The sequence below is a fragment of the Salvelinus fontinalis genome, chromosome 16, assembly GCF_029448725.1.
Source record: "Salvelinus fontinalis isolate EN_2023a chromosome 16, ASM2944872v1, whole genome shotgun sequence".
NCBI classification, from domain to species: Eukaryota; Metazoa; Chordata; class Actinopteri; order Salmoniformes; family Salmonidae; genus Salvelinus; species Salvelinus fontinalis.
Window position 1 is genome coordinate 14354731 of NC_074680.1, and position 23766 is coordinate 14378496.

Below are 23766 nucleotides of genomic sequence, written 5' to 3' on the forward strand. Positions count from 1 at the left end.
AAGTTAATGGTGCATTATGAAGAAACAAAAACATACTACTGCTTCTACTTTGACAGAATATTTGTTTTGTTCATTGTTTATCCCTCTCCACCTCTGGATGTGCTGAGAATTTAAACATTTCCTGTGAAGGAAGTGAAGTTTACAGACTGTCTCGCCGGATGTTTACAAGGTCGCCCAGAGTTCTCGCACAGATTCTTTGGAACTCATCATTGAGACCAGAATGAGACTTTGGAAGCCATTCAACGTGGCCTTGATGATGACATTATTACTCATTATTACTAACCCTAACCCTTCATTTACAAAAAAAGTAGTCATTCAGTTGTTGATACAAGCACGCTTTAAAACCTAATATCTGTGACACAAAGAAGCTTAATTTTAACAAGGATGTTTTCTTGTTCTGCAGCTTGAAGTGGGAGGAGGCGTGACCGCCAAAGCCCTGGACAACCTCATCTCTCAGACTGAGTATGACCTTGCTGTTACACCCATCTACGACGAGGGAGCTGGCAACCCCATGCTCAACACAGCCATCACAGGTACAGTACAGTTACACAGCTTAGTACAGGGTTAACACACTGGGGTTACACTCCATGGAAGTCCTACTCACTACTATACAGTAGGTAAGACCTGACCAGGAAAAATATTATTGATGGCATGGCAATCTCACCAATATCATTTTCCCTTTCTTCTGTCTAGATGTTGTTCCTGCTCCTAAGAACCTGCGTTTCTCTGAGGTGACCCAGACCAGCTTCAGAGCCCACTGGGACTATGGGGCCCCTGATGTGGCCCTCTACCGTATCGGCTGGACCAAGAAGGGAGAAACCAACTTCCAATATGTAAGAGCACTAGTATTACTGGTTCTCATCTTTTAATATACAACAAAACCTGTCGAATGAGGCAAAACATTAGGCAACAAATGTCAACAAACCCTTACAAGCAAAGCAATTGATGGCTTTGGGTAGTTTAAAGTCTTACGGGTGTTCTAGCTCCTTAAGGTCCATCGTGTTGTGTCTCCCAGGCCATCCTGAACAGTGATGAGACCAGTAATGTGTTGGAGAACCTAGAGCCAGACACTCTGTACGACGTGTCCGTCACCGCCATCTACCCTGACGAGTCTGAGAGTGAAGACCTGCTTGGCAGCCAGAGAACATGTAAGACAAGTCCATCATCTAATCTAATGCCATCACAATACATCAATCAAGATACATCGTTATAGATTCCCATCAATGCCTGATGAGATTTACTAATAAGAGCTCATTATATTTCTGTTTCTCTCTCCAGTGTCCAAGGTCATCATCACGCCTGGTAAGTTTGTTTGTTGCAATCAAGCAAAACCCATACAGCCCTCCGAGAGAGCATGCATTTGAATCAAAAACATTCCATTTTGTTCAGCAAATTTTACACAGGTGATCACTATCCAGAAGGTAAAATGTGAAGGTGATCTGTTTTGGTTGGATGTGTGTTTAAGTGGTTGTTTATGTTGTTGTGTTCGTTCCCAGCCCCCACAGGCCCTCCCCAGAACCTGCAGGTGTTCAATGCCACCACCACCACTCTGACCGTCAAGTGGGACCACGCCCCTGGTCGTGTCCAGACCTACAAGATCACATATGTCCCCACCGCCGGAGGCAAGACCCAGTCTGTAAGAACCAGTCAGTAGCCACATGGCTCAGCTTAAGCATCACAGTCCCAAGTCCCATGCCTTTCATAGTGCCAACGTCATTGTTTAATTCTAACCATCCTCTGGATGATAAAAGGAAAAGGAACACTTTGAGGATCATGTCCATGGAGGCCTTGTAGCACGACACACAATCACCTGGTTCGTGTGATAGAAAGATCATATAAACCTATGAGAGTCTCCCACCGAAATCCCCCCAGTAAAACATCAAGATGACAGGGTACATTTTAGGAGCACATGTGGGTCAGGGACATTGACCAGAGCCTCAGGGGAGTGAGTGTTATCAGTGAGGAAAGAGGGAGAGGTGGAGGACGGGGGAGAGATGGAATGCCTGGGCTCAGCCGGGTTGTGTGTGTGTGGGTGGATGCGTGTCTGTTTGTCTGCATGTGTGTGTTTATGTAACAGGACGGGAGTGTGGTACCAGGGGTCGTTGACCTCAGACTGTTACAGGGTTACACAATGCTGTCTGACCTTGCTGCTGCTCCACTAGAGCTGGATAGTAGTTTAGTCAGACAGGCTTTTTTCATCAGGCCAGATGTTTAGGCGCTTAGAGTTTGCGTGATGTAAACGCACACAAAGAGAGAGAGATACAGTAAATGGATGGAGGCAGTTTGAGATGTTTTCTCTCTCGTTTCAGACTTGTCTGTAATGTATGATAGGTCTGCCATGTTGGAGTTCAAGGGTAGCTAGCGTAATGTCAGTTATTTGTCCATTCAGAGTTTCCATTGCAATGCGAGATGGAATGTTTTCCATTTCTTAATTAGAGGAGGGGAAACCTAGTTCTGTCCAGCGGCCATCCGTCCACCGGTTTCTGCGATGATGTCACACGCTAAACGTTGAGGCATTGTTGAAAAGCTGGAAGCTAATGAGCCAAGCTCAGCCAAGTGTTTCTGGTTCACTGACAGCTTTTCAACAAGTATGGAGAGCTCAGGAGGCCGCGCTTTGTTTCATTTGTGACAACAGGTCTGTGTAGGAAATGGGAGACACACGCTTCATGCTTGTGTACAAGGAAAATTGTCTTGGTGCCAAATAACATGACTTCCATCATACAGTTTCCCATTGCCTGCTGATAAGCTTTTTTTCCCAGGCAGCACAAAGCTTAACTTGAAAACCCACACTCACGCACGCACACAGAGTTTACTGAGTCAGCCGTCTCTGTGAGGCGATGCAACCCAGAAGTGTTCCTTTCAATACAGCGTCTCCCTGGTAAAAAATAAATAAACGATGCACTAAATTCACCACTCATACCTCTAAGACAACACATCCCACTGGAGAATAGATTTACCTTGGCTCTTACAATAACAAAGTGCAAAAATGCTCGCTGCATCCTCAGACAAAAACGTTGACAGTCTGCCATTGCTCAACCCGAATTCTTTCGATCAAGTTGCTGACACTGACAGAAAACTGTCAAGGGAGAGAAGATAGAATCAGAGGCATCCACATCCAATGAGAAAATAAGTATTTTTTTCCTGTTCATGTCTTCTGAGGCCACGCTGAAGAAATGATTTGATGCATTTGTAATCTGAAGGGAATATAAGAACCATTCATGTTTGATCCAATCATTTTAAAATGAGTCAGCCCTTAGGCCCTTAGTGCAATCATTGACCAGGTGAGAACAGTCATTTGAATCGGTCTTCATCCCCCAACAGACGCAGATCGGAGGGAAGAAGAACACGGTGCTTCTTCCCAAGCTGACCCCTGACACTCCCTACTCCATCACCGTTGCAGCCATCTATGGCAGCGGGGAGAGCAAGGACATCTCTGGCAACGGAAAGACAAGTGAGTGACCTTGCTGTGGCCTGTCGAAGGCCTTCGTGATTACATCATGTTCCCTTTTGGCCTCTCAGCTGCACCTTCCCTCCTTCAGGGAACCAGGGTTACATTTGATGCCTAGATGAAGATGTTAAAGATGCCCTAAATACTGTCTTTGTGAAACATAGATTCACACCTACCATATGCCACGTCTGTACCTCCACATGCATTTGAACATCAGAACCTCAGGGTTCTCATTCCACATAGTATGAATCCTATGGCCTCCCTTCTCTCTCTCCAGAGCCTCTGGGAGGAGTGAGGAACCTCCAGGTCACTGACCCCACCACCAGCACCCTGAACGTCCAATGGGAGGCTGCCGAGGGCAACGTCCGCCAGTACAAGATCTACTATGTACCTGCTGCTGGAGGAGCTGAGGATGTGGTAGGCTGAGCCACCTCTAACCAATCACTACTGAATTTCACTATGGAATGCACACACATCCGTTATCAAATCCATGATCTACTGCTAAAAGGATACTACACTGATACTTGGCATATTCACTCAGTCAAACACACATGTAGAAATACTGTTCCTTTACCATATGTTTTAGATCAGATCAGCTCTGTGTAGCTCGTGTGACTGTTGTGTGGGTATGTGTATTTACAGTCCCAGGTCTCTGGTACTACCACCAACACTGTGCTGAAGAACCTGATGTCTGACACCCTCTACACCGTCACTGTGGTCCCTGTCTACCCCGCTGGAGAGGGCAAACGCATGTCTGAGAACGGCAAGACACGTGAGTCCACATACAGGTTTACTGTGAGGATGGTTCATGTTCTGTAGTACAGCTTCAACAACCCTTTTCTCATGGTAATTGTCATGCTATACCATGGTCACTCTGGAATATAATGAAGAACCGGTGTTCAATACGACATGATTCTATTTCTACCATTATTAGTTCAGACTTTCCTGAGGAGAAGATTGTACAGTATGCTAAGGCTACAATATCAGATTACGAGTTGGGAGTTTGTTTCGTCGTTCTTTGAGAGCTGGCTTATCTGTAGAGCATACACTCCCGGGCCTTGTATTGGCTTGCTTACTCCTTATGCCAGTAAACTCTTGGATGTGCCCAAAATATGTCCCAGTCTTACTGTACCTGAATTGTCCTCGTAAAATAAGCCAACCCCTTTTATATCTGAAGGTAATGCCAAAAATATCGAACATGGTTTGTTTCTCATCTGAAATATCCACTTCAATGCTTGATAGAGGGATTCACTGGTAGACACTATATTTAGTTTTCCTTTCCATTTTGAACACTTTCTCCCACAATTATAAGGCTGGGCCTCCCCTCATGACTCAATCTTTAGTGGTCTGATTGCACAGCAAAGGAATTCCTCTGCGTTGGCAACACTAGTGGTGTCTCCAGCCTTACTGTAACGGTGTCTGTTTATGGGGTGTAATGCCTGGTTGTGGTGGTGGTAGCACAGCAGGGGGGGGGGGGGGGGGGGGCATGACGTCTTTTTTCGACATTCAACTCAGCAGTCTTCTCTAGACTGGTTATATTTCTGCCATTACTGTTACTGGAACCCTTATCCCCCCCCCCCCCCCCATCAGAACGTATCCCAGGGTACACCGGGCAATAATAGTGTTGAAGTTTTTGATCTCTTTTAGAAGTGTGGGACTCTACATCTGCATTCTCCATTCTCAGTGGAATCTATGTCTCTTCCGGCAGTCTGACAAATGTTATTAATCAAACTTAACAGATACATTTTACCGTGGCCTTGGGTCATCTCGTTCAATTTCAGGGATTGATGTATTGCTCGGACAGAAGCTATCGATATGGACTACCTGTTGATGATGTGCTTTCAGGGTGAAGTCCTTTCATTCTGGCCAATACTGTCTGGTCTCTAAGTAAAGAAGCTTGCCATGTACTTCCCACTCTGTCTTTATGAGGGTACATTGCTGAGTGGTACAAAGACTGGAAACATCTGCTTTAGTTTTAAAGGCAATTTTCAGGGGGCTACAGACCTCTCCTCTTCTTCTGAGCAACCGTTAGCTACTGTAGGTACCCTAGTGTTGTTTACTGAAGGTGTACAGTGTAAAGCTGATGTTGTATGTTTAGAGCAGAGTCTGTGTGGTATTGAAGACTGGCCAACTATGTTGTGTTTTGCTGCAGTTTTAATGGTTGAGTCAACTAGTATGTATTGTACACAGGCCCAGTGAAAGCTTTGATGGCTTCAAGGCGAACATTCCCTAGTGTCTCATTCAGGCACCAATAAATCTTTAGTCAGACTCTCTAATTGATGTTTTCAGCTGCTGTTCTCAACCCAACTCTCTTATTTTCCCCCTCTCCCCTGTCCCTCTATCCGTCCCTCCATCTCTGTGTCTCTCTCTATAGTGGAGCGTATTCCAGTGAGGAACATCCAAGTCTTCAGCCCCACCACTAACACCCTGAACGTACGCTGGGAGCCTGCCTCTGGCGAGGTCGTGCAGTACAGGGTTGTCTACGCCCCCTTGAGCGGCACCAAGCCCTCCGAGTCGGTGAGTCACCGCCAAGGAGACCCACAGGGCCTCTGATTGACCCCGCCCCAGGTCAGAGGTCAAATGTTAGAGTCCAGGGACTTGGGGTGTGTGCAAGGGTGGCCGAGTCCAACGCTTCAGTTCATTTGCAGCACTACAGCTCTTTGTGAAGGAACGGAACGGAGCAACATCAACCTCAACCTCGCCCCTGACTTACTGTTAGTTAAAGAAAGCTCTCTCTGTCTGTGCTCCACATGGACTGTCTCTCTGGTGGCAGTTTTATTTAACAGTCTAGTACTGGTTTAAGGCGAGCTGTTCATGTTTATTAATTAAAACAGAAAACCCCGTCTGGGCTTTTCCCCTCCTTATCTGGCATGGCTGTGCCCACCTCTCTGGAGTTATGAAGTATGTATGGAGAAGCCCCACAAACAACTAATAGAGTGTTACTTGACACTGCGCAAACAGCCACATCTGTGAGAAGCATTGAGACACTGAGACCCTGTTTTTATTTAAAGTCAAAGAACATTAGTTCTTTGAAGAGTGATGCCGTTCCATTTTATTGATAGCTAGAGGTGCTCTCGTTTTTTTAATAAAGTCATCACATTTTGTTTCTTGGGGAATATTTTGAAGGACTCAGGGCTGGGCTTTTCCAGTGCCAGAGCCAGCTTTCCAGGTCAGCATGTGGCCAGTGTCATGATCTACCATCAAATTGAACACTGGGATATTTGGTGTATGCTTAACCAGATTAGGAAAGCAGCTTTGTAATATTGGGTTTACCTCGAGAGGAATATGTCGCTATTAAACCCAGAGCAGAGACCGAAGTAAGGGTTTGATAGCGCTCGTTAAAAACAGTCATGTGAAGCAGAGAGATAAAAAAAGCACACATTGAGCATGATGCAATGGTGCTTTGGGTCAGAAGTGAGAGTGAAACCAGATGGCTGTGGACAGGACTCCTGTATATTTTGTATAATATGTGACTCTAGGTGACTAGGACATGGCAGGTAGATGAGAAGAGATTAGTTTCCCTTTGAGATCATGTTGGCAAGACACAGACAAGTGGGGTCTGGTATTCAGTATGGGTGAACTAACACAGACACACGCAGGCGACTGATAGTCAGTCAGATAGGTCATAAGAGCCAGGCGGCTGTAAGCAACTGTCAGCACATTACGTTAGTTACTCAGTGTGTTATTTCCCTGACTGTCTGGATGGGTCCTACATCATTGACATCATACTTTTGTTCCTCCTTTCAGTGAGCACTGAGCAGTGACAACACAAGAGGTTGTTGAGTGAGGTGAGGACGAGCTGTCAGGGTTGTCACATGAAACAGCTGTCAGGCTGGGAGGGTCATAGCTGCTAGGACCATGCGGGTCATAACAGCATAATGGCATGCTTGTTGTTTTCCCCATACAGCTGACACATTTTTAAAACAGGAAGGACTCCTCCCCGATCTGGATATTGCAGTGTAGGCTAGCCTAACTGATCACTGTTCTTCTACAGATCTCCTTGATATTTCTGTTCATTCTAGTCCCGATCAGTGTTTTTCCAGTTTTCAGAATCAAACATGTGGGTATGAGGGTAGTCATTTGATTGAATCCATCCCCCTGTAAGGCCTGCTGTTTGCTTCATCCTCCCATTGGGCCCAGTCTTTCAGCATTGACTCCTGTGTCTCTGTCCTCTCTGTCCCTATTCAGGTTCTGGTTCCTGGGACATCCACCACCACCCTGCTAGAGCAGCTGGACCCAGACACGTCCTACAATGTGGGAGTGGTCGCCATCTATACTGACGGAGAAGGACCGCCGGCCGAAGACAACGGCAAAACACGTAAGATCCACTAAATCATACATAAGATCCTGTGGCCTTTACAGGTTTATCCACGTTCACCTACTCGCTTGATATCGTGCTAACTTCCTTATTATCCCGGTCCCAGTTCCCCGCAGTGGCCCAAGGAACATGCGTGTGTTTGATGCCACCACCAGCTCTCTGACTGTGGCATGGGAACATGCTGAAGGTCCAGTGCAGCAGTACAAGATCACCTACGCCCCCACCACTGGAGACCCCATTGAGGAGCACGTAAGCACCCATATTGCTGATTTGTCTAATGAATTTCTCATCAAACACCACCAAAGTTGTATGTGGCCCAAGGCAGGTGTGGCCCAAAGTCCTTATTTATCCTCTGGTTGAAGTAACTGTAGTTTCAAATAGTCATGCAGTGTCCTGCCTGTATGTCCTGTAGACTATGGTTCCTGGGAACAGAAATACTGTCATCCTGCCCAACCTGGATCCAGACACTCCCTATAAGATCAACGTGCAGGCCATCTACCTTGATGGACCAGGAGGAGATCTGGATGGAGACGGACACACAGGTATAATAGCACATTGTATGCTTGGTCCTCTATGCAACATGATAGAATAGCAGACCCACACGGCGCTCCACAAACGCACAGTTATTACATACTGGAAGTCATAGTCGCACGCACGCACACACACACACACGCACGCACGCACGCACACACACACACACACACACACACACACACACACGCGCACGCACACATACAGTATAAAGTTAATGGAGAGAAAGAATTACCAGTAGAGGGGTTTTATAAACTCAGACACTGATTATTATCCTAGATCTAAGAAACAATAGAAACTGCATGACTTGGCTTCAGCTCAGACTGCTTGTTTGTGCCAGAGACGTGAACTGGCTGTCCTCCAATGGGAGATCTCATACGGGAGCTGCCCAATACCCAGTCTCATTTCCCCTAACAAATTACACCACATCAAAGCAAATACATGGCTTAGGATTGCATGGCTATGATATTCATGTTCAAAGCGTTTAAATATGTTGTTAATATGTTTTGAATGTCTGTGTTTCCTTCCCCACAGTTGGCATGCTGGGGCCTCAGAACCTGAGAGTGTCAGATGAGTGGTACACTCGCTTCAGAGTGTCCTGGGACCCCGCCCCCTCCAGAGTGGTGGGCTACAAACTGGTCTACTCACCTGCAGGTCAGATAGCTACTGTTCTATTCTATTCAGCCGTGAAAGAACATTGTCTGACGACAAATCACTTGACTTGCTTAATATACCTATCCTGCTAAAGAAGAAAGTCACATATCTTTTGAAGATGTGATTGCTTGCCTGCTGTTATTGACCTGGAGTGTCCCTGTCTGTGCTTGAAGGTACTGATCAGACCATGGAGACTTTCGTTGGAGATGTGACCACCTACCAGCTGCACAACCTGCAGCCAGGAACCACCTATGACCTCAAGGTGTTGGCCCAGTATGACGCTGGCCTTAGCGGACCTCTCATTGGACAAGGAACCACATGTAAGTGATTGATTGGTTGTTTGATTGTTTTGGCTGATCAAATGGTTGATTGATTGGTTAGTTGATTGATTGACTGTTCCTGTCTTTCACAGTGTACCTGAACATCACTGACCTGACCACCTACAATGTTGGTTATGACACCTTCTGCATGAGATGGACCCCGCATAGGGCTGCCACTTCCTACAGACTCAAACTGAATCCCTTTGACTGTAAGTGCTATTCCTGGCTGGGAGCCAGACGAGGCTGGTGGGAGGAACTATAGGAGGACAGGCTTATTGTAATGGCTGGTATGGAATAAATGGAACAGAGTCAAACGTGGTTTCAATATGTTTATGTGTCTGATACCGTTCCATTATTCCGTTCCAACCATTACAATAAGCCCGTCCTCCTGTAGCTCCTCCCACCAGCCTCCTCTGCTGGCAGCCCATTCATAACATTGATCCCAATGGGAGAGGATTGTTTCTATACATTGCCTCTTGTTTTATATTTATTTCAGAATGTCTACTGTCGATCAGATATGTAGCCAAAGTTACCAACCTATCACAAAGGTGTAGTTGATCAAAATGACTTAAGAATGTTAGGTAATTGTATTTTATTTATGCCCACTGATCCATCTGTTTCTTATTAACTCTCCGACGCTAGAGTTATGTAAGAGGAAAAAAGATGGGAAGAAATGTTGGAATATAATATAGTCTGTTTACAGTATGGTAGCCATTATAGATGGAAGCAGTGCACTTTGCCACATTAAGTGAATTCTTGTTTATTTGAAAGGCTATCTGCTGAATAACAGAAATCACTGTGTAAGCCCACTGCTGCCTCAGTACCACTGGCTGTAACCCCTCTGAGGGAATACGTTTAGAGTGTCTGGGGATAAATCACGTGATCCACTACCGATGTGGGTAACTCTTTCCTCTTCCCTGCAGCCTCTAACAATGGAGCTCAGGAGACCACCATTACTGGGTCTGAGAGCCACTACTGCTGGGATGGCCTGACTCCTGACGCCCTCTACAACGCCACAGTGTACACACAGACCACCAACCTGGAGGGGCCCGGAGTCAGCGTCAAGGAGAGGACGCGTAAGAAACCCCAATAACCATCAGTCCTGTAACATGTCACTTCCATTCACACGCATGTATACCCCCCCCCCCCCCCCCCACACCACCACACTCAGGGTGTAAGAAAACACCTCAGTGTCTTTGCAGGGGGCTAACATGGCATGCTAGTAAAAGCCAAAGGGTTTGACTGTTTATGTTCTGGTCTTTGTTACAGTAATCAAGCCCACAGAGGCCCCAACTGAGCCCCCCACCCCACCTCCACCTGCCACCATCCCCCCTGCTTTGGACGGTAAGGAGAGGCTTCAAGTCAGCAGGCTGTGGAGTGACGTGAAGCTAACACAGAGAAGAGACTCTTTATACGTCTCCTACCTGACATGTCCGTTGACTTTGCTCTGTGTGTTCCACAGTGTGCAGAGGAGCCAAGGCTGACCTGGTGTTCCTGATTGATGGCTCCTGGAGTATCGGAGACGAGAGCTTCAGTAAAGTGATCCAGTTTGTCTTCAGCATGATCGGCGCCTTCGACGTCATCCACCCTGGCGGCATGCAGGTACATAGCCATGCAGACTATCCTCTGAGATATAACGCTTCAAAGCGAAAGTGATGAGTCTGCTTGTTTACAGCATATTCTCTTCTCCTTTCCTTTTTTAGAGTGGATTCATGTCAATGATTTATGTTCTCCCTCTCTCTCTCTCTCTTCTTCTGGAAACAGGTGTCTTTTGTGCAATACAGTGACAGTGCCAAGACAGAGTTCAAACTGAACACTTACCAAGACAAGGGAAGGACCTTGGCTGCGCTGCAGCTCGTCCGCTACATGGGAGGAAACACCAAAACAGGTACGCCCACAGACCACTCTGACTGGCTGCCAGTCTCAATGTGACTGACTGACATCCTTAACCCTCAATGCATAATGTTGACTTAATAGAAAAGTTGAGATACATTCACTCAGCGGCAATGTCATCATAGTGTCTTCATCATGCTGGTGGAGTTGAATGAGTCCATAGTTAAAGGTTGAGACTGATGTCCGACCCCTCTGTGTACAGGTGCTGCTCTGAAGCACGTTGGCGAGAAGGTGTTCACCACAGACAACGGCATGAGGAAGCACGTGCCTAAGGTTCTGGTGGTCGTCACCGATGGTCGCTCCCAAGACGAGGTCCAGAAGAGTGCCTCCAACCTGATACACTCTGGTAAGTGTTCAAAGTTGGGATTTGTCCTTATAGAAGTCAGAAACTGGATTTTTTCAGTCAGGGTTTAGTAAACCTTAGTTGACTTTAAACGTCATTTTAGTGTAGCTAGCTATGTAACTTGTTTTGAGGTATAACATTGTTTACCTTTTTTGGGGGGTTTTCGTTTTTTTCAAGTTGGAGTGCTGTACTGGCAGATCTAATCAGCTACTGTGAAATAGATGTGAACAGGTTTGATTAGGCCATGGCGTATGGATTCTAAAGGTTGTCTTTGTACTCATCTCACTCCAGGTTACAGCGTGTTTGTGGTCGGTGTGGCCGATGTGGACATGACAGAGTTGAGGAACATCGGCAGCAAGCCAAGTGAAAGACACGTCTTTGTTGTGGATGACTTTGACGCGTTCGCCAAGATCCAGGACAACCTCATCACGTTCATCTGTGAAACGGCCACATCCAGTAAGATTAGCATCGGCATGACGCAGTACCTTAAGACACAAGTTGAACCAGATTGACGTTTGCTGTCTGTTGTCCTCTAGCCTTTAACAGCTCATCATGTTGTTTCATTTCTCCCTCTTCAGCTTGTCCTTTGATCTACATAAACGGGTTTACTTCACCTGGTAAGTATATATTCTGAATAAACTGACAGATACTGATAACACCTACAGGCCAGTCGGTATCTGTCAGTTTATACAGAATCAGTACTGTCAGTACTGTACAGAATCTTCCTTTGTATTAACTTGTATTTTCTCATGATTGTGTATTGACCTGATGTGTATTCTCCAGGCTTCAGAATGCTTGAGGGCTTCAACATCACAGACAGGACCTTTGCTGCCATGAATGGCGTGTCCATGGAATCTGGCTCCTTCAACAGTTTTATAACCTACAGGCTTCACAAGGACGCATTCCTCTCTGCGCCCACAAAGTAAGTGTGTGTGTGTGCTTGCAGCCTGTTTCCTTCGTGCGCGGCCTGCTCCTCTCCTGCGTACTATAATGCTGGCCTGTGTAATTATTTTTAATCACCTTCAAAGGCTCGGCAGCCTGCAGTCCCCCAGCGCCCATCCAGCATCTACAGAGCCCCTTGCCAGTTCTGTTTGTTGTTGCAGCTTGTAGAATATGAAGTGTTAGTAAGAGAAAATAATTTAGTTCGGAGTGTAAAGCTCTCAGGGTAGGGCCCTCTTCCACATATGTCATAGAGGGATCAACCAAAGCAGCCACAGGTCAAAAGCCCAGGTCTTTATTGAGCCCATTAAAATGTCTTCAAGCAATTGCTGAGCTGCTCAAGAATTCTGTTCTAACCTCTAAGGCACGAGCATGCTTTGTTAATTTGTCCATAATGGTTTGTATTTGTGCGTGGGTTAGCCATTGACTCAATGTGCACATGTGAAAACACTTCCAGCCGTAAAGTAGGGACAGAAAAATATTTCAATATGTCAGTAATTTTTCAAGGCTGGGCTAAAACTGGCAACCATTTTCAGGTTGTGTGGCCAACATGACAGGGTGGATATTGTGTGTCTTTTTGGTTTTTGGTGTGGTTTTTAAGGTGCCAACATTGTCTTTGGTCTTCCAGGAGTTACAAAGAATCTAGTGTTTCATCCTGACCAAAGGCTCTATAGGTTACGATTTGCCATCTTAATCCAAACAGGTTTTTGTGAACTCTCTCATGTTGCTCAAAGATTTATGATTATCTGATGATCTATACCCACTAGGCACGCACTGGTTGAATCAACATTTCCATGTCATTTCATTGAAATTACGTTGAATCAACGTGGAATAGACCTTTGAATTGACATCTGTGCCCACTGGGTAAACTAGTGATCAGATATTCTCAAGGCTGGTGTCTATGAAGTTGACCGTCTTACAAAAGTAGAATCCTTTAGCTCCATGAAAGATGTCTGCCATGACACCTGTATCCTGTATTTTTGTTCCTGCCAGGGAGATCAACCCAGAGGGTCTTCCTCCATCCTACACCATAATCTTGCTCTTCCGTCTCCTCCCCGACACCCCCAACCAGGCATTTGATATCTGGCAGATTGCTGACAGCAACAACAACCCTGAGGTTGGGGTCACCGTCAACCGTAAGCCCCCGCCATGCTTTGTTTCTCTTATAGGGTAAGCTGTGGCTGCCCAACAGCTATGGTCTGATGCCCCTCCTTACTGCATCAGATAACAGTGTTTAGAAACTTAGACCAGTGTAATGACCTGTAAGCCACTACGGTCCATTGATCCTCTGTTGGTAAATGCAGGATAAAGGAGATTCAGACCTCTGAATGCAAAAGCATCAACCCCCAGACTTGGCTGTATCAAGATCTCTCTCATAGGAAAGTGTTTTGGTTTGACACTGACTTTTACGCTCTGTGTGTATTTCCAAGTCCATAAGTGTTCCCTTGTGTCCCTAAGTTTGTGATCAAGTATTGTACCTAAGTATTTGCTAGTTACGTAAGTGTTTAGTTGTTCATAAGTGTTTACTTGTGAGGGCTATCTCCCCTGTAGCTCACTCTCTGTGTCTGTTTCCATGTGTGTTGCGTGACTTCTCCCTGTAATGTATGGGGGCCATCTGAAACCATCGTTCCCTCTTTTCAGCTTCCAGCAAAACAATCACGTTCTACAACAAGGACACCAAAGGGGAGATCCAGAGAGCCACGTTTAATGAGGATCAAGTGAAGAGAGTTTTCCACGGAAGCTTCCACAAGGTAAACACCATTTCACTTGAATGACATTAAGGCTTGGCAAAGGAATCACATATCTTGGCTTATTTTTCTGGTTGAATTTCCTGAGGACATACAGATCTGCAATAATTTGGGATAATTACTTCCAAAACACCAGGGTCCAAAGAAGACTTTTCACACGAATAATGGATTTCTGTGGTAAAATGTTTAGATGAATGATTATTCCTGTCTGGGATGTGTACCCTTGATATGGTCACCTCCTATGATAGATGTAATTGTCTGTTACTAGTCTTTATGAGCGGTCATGTCTGTTCATAGTTGACGTTTCTGTGGATTAGTGTTTTGCCTCATTGAGTTCACCTACTGAGGTGATAATCAATGCCAAGACTAAGGTCTAGCTAGGATCTGGTTACCTACCTCTCACGACATTGAATGCGATATGGACTCGGTGCCAAAGTGGAGTTCAGGCCTTTTTACAATCTGGCGTTCAGCTTTGTTTTCGAAGACTTTAGGCAGTTATTTTGATGAATGGTTTGGAAGAACTATAAATATCTTTCCAAAGGTTGGAGGAGACTTTTGTGACCCATGGTCACCTTGCACAATGTGCAACCAGTTAGCCTAGCGATGGAGGCTTACAGTGTGCTGATTGGCCATTGTCCTGGCGGCGGTCAGGTGGGAATTCCTGAACATTCTGAGGAAGTGGGCTGTTATTGGATCAGTGTTTGTTGTGGTTTACCTCGTTTACAATAAATAAAACCTGATACATTGGGAAAATGACCAGGTCGTACTTTTACCACGCAAAACAGAAAGCTAGCTGCGTGTGCACTATGAAGTATTTTCAAGAGTATTTGCTGCTTGAATGAAATTATCTGTTAATAACATTAATTTCCTGCTTCAACAGATGGTTTCTAAAGGTCAGAGTAAAATCCTCTCAAAGTATTATCACACGCAATGTTTGCAGCCAGGGGAATAAACTGATGTAATCGACCCAAAAAATTCAACAAGCCCAAAGAGACTTACAAACATCTGTAAACATGAATGGAGATATTTGGAGATATATTGCATCTCCTATCCTTCACATCTTCCTGCCTCTGAGTGTGGATTCCCATTGCCGCCCTATTACTTTCCTATGGTGGGATTACAATGTCAAGTCTGAGTGGGGGTCATTGAGTATATACCTACAGTGATTAGCCACTCAAGGCTTTTCAACCCTGTTGAAATAACACTACAGACAATGCCGTAATTGATTTTAAAAGCCCTTGTTTCTCTATAATGATTTTGTCACAAGCCAAGTTTTAAAACCGTCATATACAGTGTTTCTGCCACATTCTGGGTACCGCAATGTCACAGCAGGAGTAGAGGAGCTCAGATGGGACATCAAACGCTAGGCCCAACTCAAAGCAGGGCACAACGTAAAACATCCTCTGTTATGCTCAGCTATCATAAGATGAGAAGGATTTAAACAATGAACGTCAGTATATTTTCATATTATTTTATGAATGTTTCAAGATGTAAGATGCATCTAAGATGTAGATGTTACTGTTTCCAATGGACTTGAAGAATGTTTCAAGTGTATCCATGTTTCTGAGGACCCTCTCGTGTAGTCTACTCTGATCTGACATCAAATGTACTTCCTAAGGTCAATGAGTCCACTCTGAACACTTAAAGGTTATGAGGGAGAAGGGTTTGCCCATAGAACCTCAAATGAATGTAGTTTCAGTCAGACCACTAAGCAGCAAAGCTAATTACAGGACAGTGTTATGAATGGGACCCTGGAAAATGTTGGGTCAGGGCTATATCTGATGACGTCAGTGACATCAGCACAATGACATCATCAGAGCTCTAGTTGGGTACCAGCCTACGTGTCTGTGTTTCTTGTCTATTGCTGTGGTGGTGCCTGCAGTCTGACTGTTCTGAGTGGCTAGTATGTGGTGCTGTGGTTACTGCACTGAGGGAAAAGGAATCTACAGCGGTCTACCTACCAGATTAATTGCTGGACCGGTGCATGTGTATACTGTAGTTACTGACTGGTGTTTTTGTGTGTATTGTGGTTTCCCAATGGTTCATCCATGGGTGGTTTGGAGTGACCTCAGCGTATGGCGCTGGAACCTATCTGACTAGTGAAGTCATGTAGCCCTTAGCATGGATAGTGTGCCCTACCTCAGAGCACCTCATATCTTTTGATATGAACTCAGAATAGATTGTTATGAGACTCATAATACATTTGAGGTTTTCCCCTCCTCGCGACTATTTCACTCACAAAATGAATTGTTAATTCTAAGATTAGACATGTCCATGGGAAAATATGAGACAATAATCCAAACCAACCCTCATCTTTATTTCTAGTCTGACCCATGCTCTCATTTGAACTATAGTCCTGATGTTTGCCAAGTGTAGTAACACGTGTAGGGTGTAGCTACTTCATATAGTTTAATAGTAGGGTAAATGTTTTGTCATCAACTCATATATTGTATGTATCATTGGGGATTTTGCATTTTGTTGCGATCAAGTGGAAATATTAACGTTTTTAGTGGTTTTTGTCATAGCTAGATGTATTCAGTCCACCCACTCTGCAGTTTCCCCATACTTAAAGCTTCACAAATGCAGCTATTATTCTCTGAGAGGACCCAAACTCTCTCAAACTTTCCATTCAGGGATTGGGTGGTTAGGTTTTGCCAGTATTTGCATGCACTAATTGAGAATGAGTGGGAGAAGAGAATGCTCCAAAGAACCCAAGTTGTTTAAAACGTTGGTCTTTGGTCAATCTCTAACTGATACTTTGCCAAAGCCCTGACTGCCCTCTTTGTACTCTCGTTATTACTGTGTTTTCTCTGATGCATTCTTTTAAAAGCCTTCCATTCCGTGAGGTAGTCAAGCAGATTTAATGACGTATACAACCATTCCAGTCCCAGAGGAAGCCACTCGGAAATGAAATGGTGACTTTACAACCAAGGCTAAGCAAGCTCCTTCGGAAGCCTGGATGGGAATATTCCATTGTCCTCCAGGGCTGGACATGGGAGCATAGACGTCTGGAATGATATGGTGGCAGTAGTATACCTAAACTAGGATTTTGTCTCTTCCTGAAAAAAGTTGAGATCTGTGAATGCAATTTAGCATTGCATCAAAACATTTCAGATAAGTGAGAGAGATATGTCAATCTAATTATGGAATCCTATCTTAGGTAGCGAGGCTGGATGTGAACTGTGATTTCATGGCCATCAGGGCTCAGGATGAAGAAAAAGGAGGAGCCGTGAAGACAGCCAATACTAAGAAAATGGAGTCCGATAGAAATCATGAACGTATGTCAGGGGAATCAGGGGGAAAGAAGGCAACAGAAGCCAATATATGACTATATGAACTGTTCCTGTACTGTCTGTGGACTGGACACCTAGCTCTGATATAGCCTACATTATGGTGTCTACAGTATACCAATGGGAGAATCCATACTAGTCTGAATTGAGTGCTGAGAAAGAGATGTGTCCAAGATGTGTCAATGTCCAGAAGAGCTATGGGCAGAGGAATGGAGGATTAATTGAGTGTAATTGTGACTTGGCTGGTCACGGTGGAAGTCGAGGTCTGGTCTGTCTTGACTCCTGTGGTTTTTGATCCATTCAGAAGATGTTAATCATCTGTGTCAGTGTGATAGTTTTCTCAGGCCTTTGTTAGAGAATGAACCATTGTGCGATTCAATGATTGGGTTCCAATTGAATAAGCTTCCTGTTCACCAACATCAGCCTATTTCAGTTGATGGAATTCTATTTTGCTTTCAAATGATGAGAGAAAACACTGACCGTTTTATGGTGAATCCTCATTTTCCAGTAGCATTTTCCAGTAATATTTTCCAGTAACATTTTCCAGTAATATTTTCCAGTAATATTTTCCAGTAATGTATAAGTTCACATTCTTTGCACTAGCAGTACACAATTGAGCGTTATTCTTGATAAGCCTACAAGTGCATCATAGTATCTATGTCCATGCCAGGATCCTGAGGTATCAGACCCCTTTCCTGTGGTTGGCCAGATAGTCTGTTCTCTTGCCAAGAAAGTCCACTGTAATTTTGTGAGTGGTTGCCAAGTGCGGTTGTTATTGCTCTATAGGACAGTAATGTTAGCCTGCTCTCTCTGTCAGGGTGACAGCTTGTCAGACTGTTAAAAAAATCCAACTGCACAGGAAAGTATGTAAAGTATAGCACTTTTGATGGGTTACCACAAACAACATCATTTCAAAGGCCCATATTCTGACACTGTGTGTTGTTTCATATATAGCCAGAGCTTGTTTTATCTTTTAGAATTTTTTATGTTCTGAAATCAACTTTCTTCCAAGGGACCTACAACCAGAATGTTCTTACGTGATTCTAAGCTATTGCCTTACCTCCTTACTCCATTTGCACACACTGTATATAGATTTTTCTATTGTGTTATTGACTGTACGTTTGTTTATCCCATGTGTAACTCTGTTGTTGTTTTTGTCGCACTGCTTTGCTTTATCTTGGCCAGGTCGCAGTTGTAAATGAGAACTTGTTCTCAACTGGCCTACCTGGTTAAATAAAGGTCAAATAAAATGTATATATAATAACTTAATTATAAGGAGGACTGAATAACAAATCATGTTAATAGTGGTGATTTAGTGAAATACATTATCAGCATCTTAATAGACATCAGTTAGACTTTAGGTGTTTCGACTCCACGTGGGTTCAACTGGGTTCTTAGTTTCAAATCAAATCAAAAAACTGTAGTTTATGTTACGAGACTATCGAATCATGTTGCTTATTAGGTCTTTCCATTGTAGAGAGAGGATCTTTTTTAATAGGGAAACGGCATGTCAAAAACTCTGGACGCTCTCAGTATCTCACGCAGGCCTGGATGTCCAAACATTGTAATGAAATAATAATAATATGGCGGGTGCTTATATTTGGCCTACTTCACTTTGGAAATGTGTTTTTTTACATATCCCAACTCTCCCTGAGACGCACTCTGAGAGTATAGGGTCACGGCCAGGGTCAGCCATTATTAAGGTGCCCCTGGAGCAATTAGGGTTAAGTGCCTTGCTCAAGGGCACATCGACTGATTTTTCACCTTGTCGGCTCGGGGATTCAAACTGCGTCTTTTTGGTTACTGGCCCAACGCTCTAACCGCTAGACTACCTGTCACCCGTTGTCGTTGCTGTCGTAGTTCATATTGAGATTAGAGTGGTCTTGACTAATAATCCTCTCCTCTTCCTCCTCCTGCTACAGCTTCACATCAGTGTTTCTCCCGAAAGGGTCAAACTGAACGTGGACTGCCAGGAGGTGGCAGAGAAACCCATCAAGGAGGCCAACAACATCTCCACAGACGGCTATGAGGTGCTGGGAAAGATGGCCAAGTCAGGAGGATCAAAAAGGGAGTCGGCAACGGTGAGTGGAAAATGTACAACACTTATTCAAACTGGAAAACCCCTAAGGAAATGCATCCGTCACTCACACACCAGCTATTGGTGTTAAGTGTGAAGTGCAAAGTGCCCAGGTTTTACACCTAGCCCCTCATCTGCTGATGCTCAAGTAAGAGCTACAACTCACAGTCATTGCTGGAGGAATGAAAGACGCTGCTCTCTCATCTCACCTGTGTTCCAGCTCTCTGTGGGTGCTGGTCTGTGTCTGGAGCCGTGCCGTGTTGAGTCAACGCTGGAGCTCAATGGAAGCCATGTGTAACGCCCATCTATGTACTGATCTCTCTTTTTCTCCTCTCTCTGTTCTGCTGTACAGTTCCAGCTCCAGATGTTTGATATTGTGTGCAGCTTGAGCTGGACCAGCAGAGACAAATGTTGTGACCTCCCGGCCACGGTAAGAGCAGTTTAGTAAGGCCTCATACCTGTACAGTACCATCCAGCCTTGGCACTTTGACTCGCCCTCTAGCACGTACTATAAGTTAAGAGCTCCATTATATTCTTACATGCATGCACGTGTCAGAGGTTATATGTTATTTCTAAAGTGTGCATGTGCTGTATAGACTTTGTCTGAAGCCTAGCTGGGAAAAAGTTTAAAATGAAATGATTGCATTGGCAGGCCTGAATAGACCATTGTATTCCTCTTTAATTGGATTAATCTCAGTACAGTTTTACAATTCCAGTCCCACCAAAACAACTGGTCCTTTTGATCATGCGGTGAACAGACGAATCATTGTACTCATCTGTGATATATTTATTGCCAGATACATGTGCACTTACTTACTTGACTGTAGCCAATTACCCATCTCTCCCTCTCTGTGTAATTTGCATGATATATTCATATATCATGGCAAAGAAGGCTGTGTTGTGTAAGATGTCACATATTTCCTTCCACAAAACAGTTGGGTTTCAGTTGTCAAAGAGTATTTGTCTGTAGGCCATGCACTCCACTAGGGCAGCAGTTATATTTCAGTATGCACCCCAGTTTTATTGAAACTTTATCAGCTTTTCCTTAAGGAAAACTTCAAGGCACCATTTTATGGTTTGGGTTGTCAGAGCAGTGGCACTCATTTTCAAGACAGATACTCCTATCTGCACTTATCTGTATTTTGTGGGTTACCAGAAAGGCCCACAGATGTCAACAGATGCTCAATGGGTCATTCTATTAATATTGTATTTTAGTAAAGTATTTTTTACATTCTCATTATCTTCCATTCCCTCCCCCTCTCCTTCCTTTTTGTATTGCAGAGAGATGAGCTCAAGTGCCCGGCTCTTCCACACGCGTGCACATGTGCACAGGACAGTGTTGGCCCTCCGGGGCCACCCGGCCCCTCGGTAAAGACATTAACCATACCTCCATCCCTCCATTTCGTCTTGTCTTGGTGCAGGGTTCTCTCTACTTCGGTCTGTCCTCGCCTGGCAGCAAAGCTCTCTGTCTACTCTCTCATATAATGATGATGATGATACCACTCTGTCTCCACTATGATGATGATGACATATAGGAATAGTGTTACAGGGGTATTATTTTTTCTTCATAATTGTTGCCCTGCTCTAAAGTTTAAGCATGTGGATATTAGAGTGGGGACATCCCTCATCTGTGTTTTTTCCCATGGAAAACAAAAGAGAGGGGGATGAGATGAATGGCATGCGATGAGGTGTGGGCTATCAGGCTTAGAGATGTGTCAAAAGATAAATGCCCATCTGAAGAAAAAAAAACTGGAAAAACCTTGAAGAGGAGTCTGGAATATGTATGCTTCACTTTGCAACCTCACTACGCCCCTGTGGAGATTCCTGAAGGCTTGGGGTTTAGGTCTGGATGCAGCTCCTGTTGTGGGGATGCCTCTGATTCTCCGTCTCTGACTCTGTCTTTCATTCTGTCTTGACTTTCCCAGGGTGGACCAGGTACTAGAGGAACCAGAGGAGAAAGAGGAGACTCAGGCCAAACTGTAAGTCAAGATTTTGGACCATTGTCAAGCCATTTAACACATACTTGGATCCAGAGCGATTAATGAGTCTGAGTCATTGGATATTATGGTGTTGTGTGGTCCGAGCCGCAATCAAACGTTGAATCAAGCCATATCCAACTGAGCTAGCTCGGCTGCAGTCCAAGGCCCAACTTCTTTACAGTAAAGCAGAGTTCAGCATGACGCAGTAGGGATCTCAAAGCAGTTACCACTGAACAGTACAGTCCACCATTCGCATGACCCATCAGACAAAACAGATTGCTCACATCTGAACTCACTTATTGAATGTTCTGTATATTCTTCAGCTTGATTTGTACGGTGTATTTTTCCCCAGTTTGATTTACGGAGGCCAGTGTCGAGAAGTCTGATGAGAAATAGAACTTGTTTCTCACCAACAGTTTCCTTCTCATTCTGTCAGCCCTGCTGTGGAGAGGTCTACAGGGAGATATGGTGTGAATAGTTTAAAAGTAATGGGACTATGTTTGGTTTTGTCATTCCGCTTCAACCATAGGGTTCAATGGGCCCCCGTGGAGAACAAGGACTTCCAGGACAATCCGGACCTCCAGGTCCACAAGGTCCTAACGGCTTGTCTCTGCCAGGAGAACCTGTAAGTAACACCCCCTTAGGTTACGAGGAAAACCGGTGTCTTAGGGGTTTATGTTAGTGAACATAAAAATACAATTGCTGCAGCTATCCTTCATCTGGAGTGTTCTGTAGGATTCACAGTGTGTGGAGACTGTAGGACGTCCTCCCTGACTTATGATTTACACACACAGTCACCGAGTGTTAAGATCTTATTTATTCTAGAAAGTTCTTCCTCCTAGAAATTCTCCTAAACCTGGGTGTAAATTCACTCTCCGTTACATGACAAAGAGAAACACCAGATCCCTGTAGTTGTTCAGGGTTGGACTTCCCTTTGTACTCAATGTTCTAATCCTCTCCTTCTCTTCGTCTTCTCAGGGACGCCCCGGACCAAAGGGAGATCCCGGAGACTCAGGCCTGACTGGGCTGAAAGTGAGTACAGCTCTCTTTTTCATTAGCTGTGGTTTGGAACAGGAAACCGGAGGCGATTCACTGAGAGAAGCAGCGCTACTGGAGCCTGGAATCTGTCCACATGGCAACGCTGCAACCACTTTCAAAGTAGGAGGTAGACCATACAGTCCCCAGAGTGGGGTATACTCTCCAATCAACCTGCTGTTTGACACTCAGTGGATGGCCACCAGTTAAGATATTATGGGAAACAGAATGGTCTTGCCAATGGGAGTGGAGGATTGACATGAACTGTACATGTTCGTGTAGGCCATCATTGTAAATAAGAATTTGTTCTTAACTGACTTTCCCAGTTAAATAAATAACATTTTTTTTAAATCTAAAAAATCCACTACTGTCCTTCAACTGCGCTTACTCTAAACCCTGTAGTCAAGGCCAAAAATAGATATTTGCAGACTATTCGTTGCTCTACTTGAGTACCACTAATTGGATTGAAATAGCTGGGAAAGAATGTGTTGAGAAGACAAACAACCTCAGCATTGGATGAGTACATCTCTCAAGGTTGCCAATGACCACATGATTATGTTCTCAAAGTGTATTTGGAGCGTACATTGCATCAAATGCCCAAAGAGTGATTTCTGGAGACAATGGGACTAAAGATCAAGAGTTTTCTTGGAAGATATCCTTCATCTTCTCATAGATGGACTCCTTGCCCATCTTAGAAGGGGACCACAACATACTGTGATAATTCTTTGGTACTGGTCCTCCACACAACATCCACCAAGGCCAGGGACTTTACAAACTGACAACTCCAGTGCTGAATGATCTGAGACTCCTTGATTCCAACGATCGGAGGGAGTATTCTGTAACGTCAATAATGAGCATAATTTACGTAGTCATTTCGCATCCCATCAAGGACGACTTTACTTTGGGAATATGAGACTCCCCTGAACCCTAACAATTACCCTGCAAATGTAATAATACTAAAGAAGCATTTTGTTGAGAATTTCTCATTGTGTTATGATAATGGCTATAGCAGCCTTGTCTGTCATAAGCTCCTATTAACAACATGTATTTCAACAGCCAATACACGCATCCTAAGGTACTGGCACTAAGATGTATCAGAAAAGTGCATCATGTTCTCACTAAATCACAGGGAACCTAGAGAGAAACAGAGAGAAAACGAATACCTATAATTTCTGGAAATATGAAAATGCA

The 23766-nt window shown here is 44.5% G+C and overlaps 1 protein-coding gene across 1 annotated transcript in view; it reads left to right on the forward strand.

Moving 5' to 3' along the window:
* The window catches only part of LOC129812685 (collagen alpha-1(XII) chain-like), a 71469-nt gene that overhangs the window by 39668 nt on the left and 8035 nt on the right, over nt 1-23766 (forward strand). Inside the window, exons 12-42 of the mRNA XM_055864457.1 lie at nt 404-533; nt 694-833; nt 1016-1148; nt 1279-1302; nt 1497-1636; nt 3322-3451; nt 3726-3865; nt 4091-4220; nt 5823-5965; nt 7637-7766; nt 7873-8015; nt 8179-8308; nt 8832-8951; nt 9125-9271; nt 9364-9480; nt 10195-10347; nt 10541-10615; nt 10734-10873; nt 11036-11159; nt 11367-11510; nt 11799-11963; nt 12086-12124; nt 12291-12429; nt 13440-13582; nt 14088-14197; nt 19407-19565; nt 19914-19991; nt 20843-20929; nt 21487-21540; nt 22070-22165; nt 22519-22572. Coding sequence (XP_055720432.1) covers nt 404-533; nt 694-833; nt 1016-1148; nt 1279-1302; nt 1497-1636; nt 3322-3451; nt 3726-3865; nt 4091-4220; nt 5823-5965; nt 7637-7766; nt 7873-8015; nt 8179-8308; nt 8832-8951; nt 9125-9271; nt 9364-9480; nt 10195-10347; nt 10541-10615; nt 10734-10873; nt 11036-11159; nt 11367-11510; nt 11799-11963; nt 12086-12124; nt 12291-12429; nt 13440-13582; nt 14088-14197; nt 19407-19565; nt 19914-19991; nt 20843-20929; nt 21487-21540; nt 22070-22165; nt 22519-22572 — 3657 coding nt within the window. The remainder of the gene's footprint in view (nt 1-403; nt 534-693; nt 834-1015; nt 1149-1278; nt 1303-1496; nt 1637-3321; nt 3452-3725; nt 3866-4090; nt 4221-5822; nt 5966-7636; nt 7767-7872; nt 8016-8178; nt 8309-8831; nt 8952-9124; nt 9272-9363; nt 9481-10194; nt 10348-10540; nt 10616-10733; nt 10874-11035; nt 11160-11366; nt 11511-11798; nt 11964-12085; nt 12125-12290; nt 12430-13439; nt 13583-14087; nt 14198-19406; nt 19566-19913; nt 19992-20842; nt 20930-21486; nt 21541-22069; nt 22166-22518; nt 22573-23766) is intronic.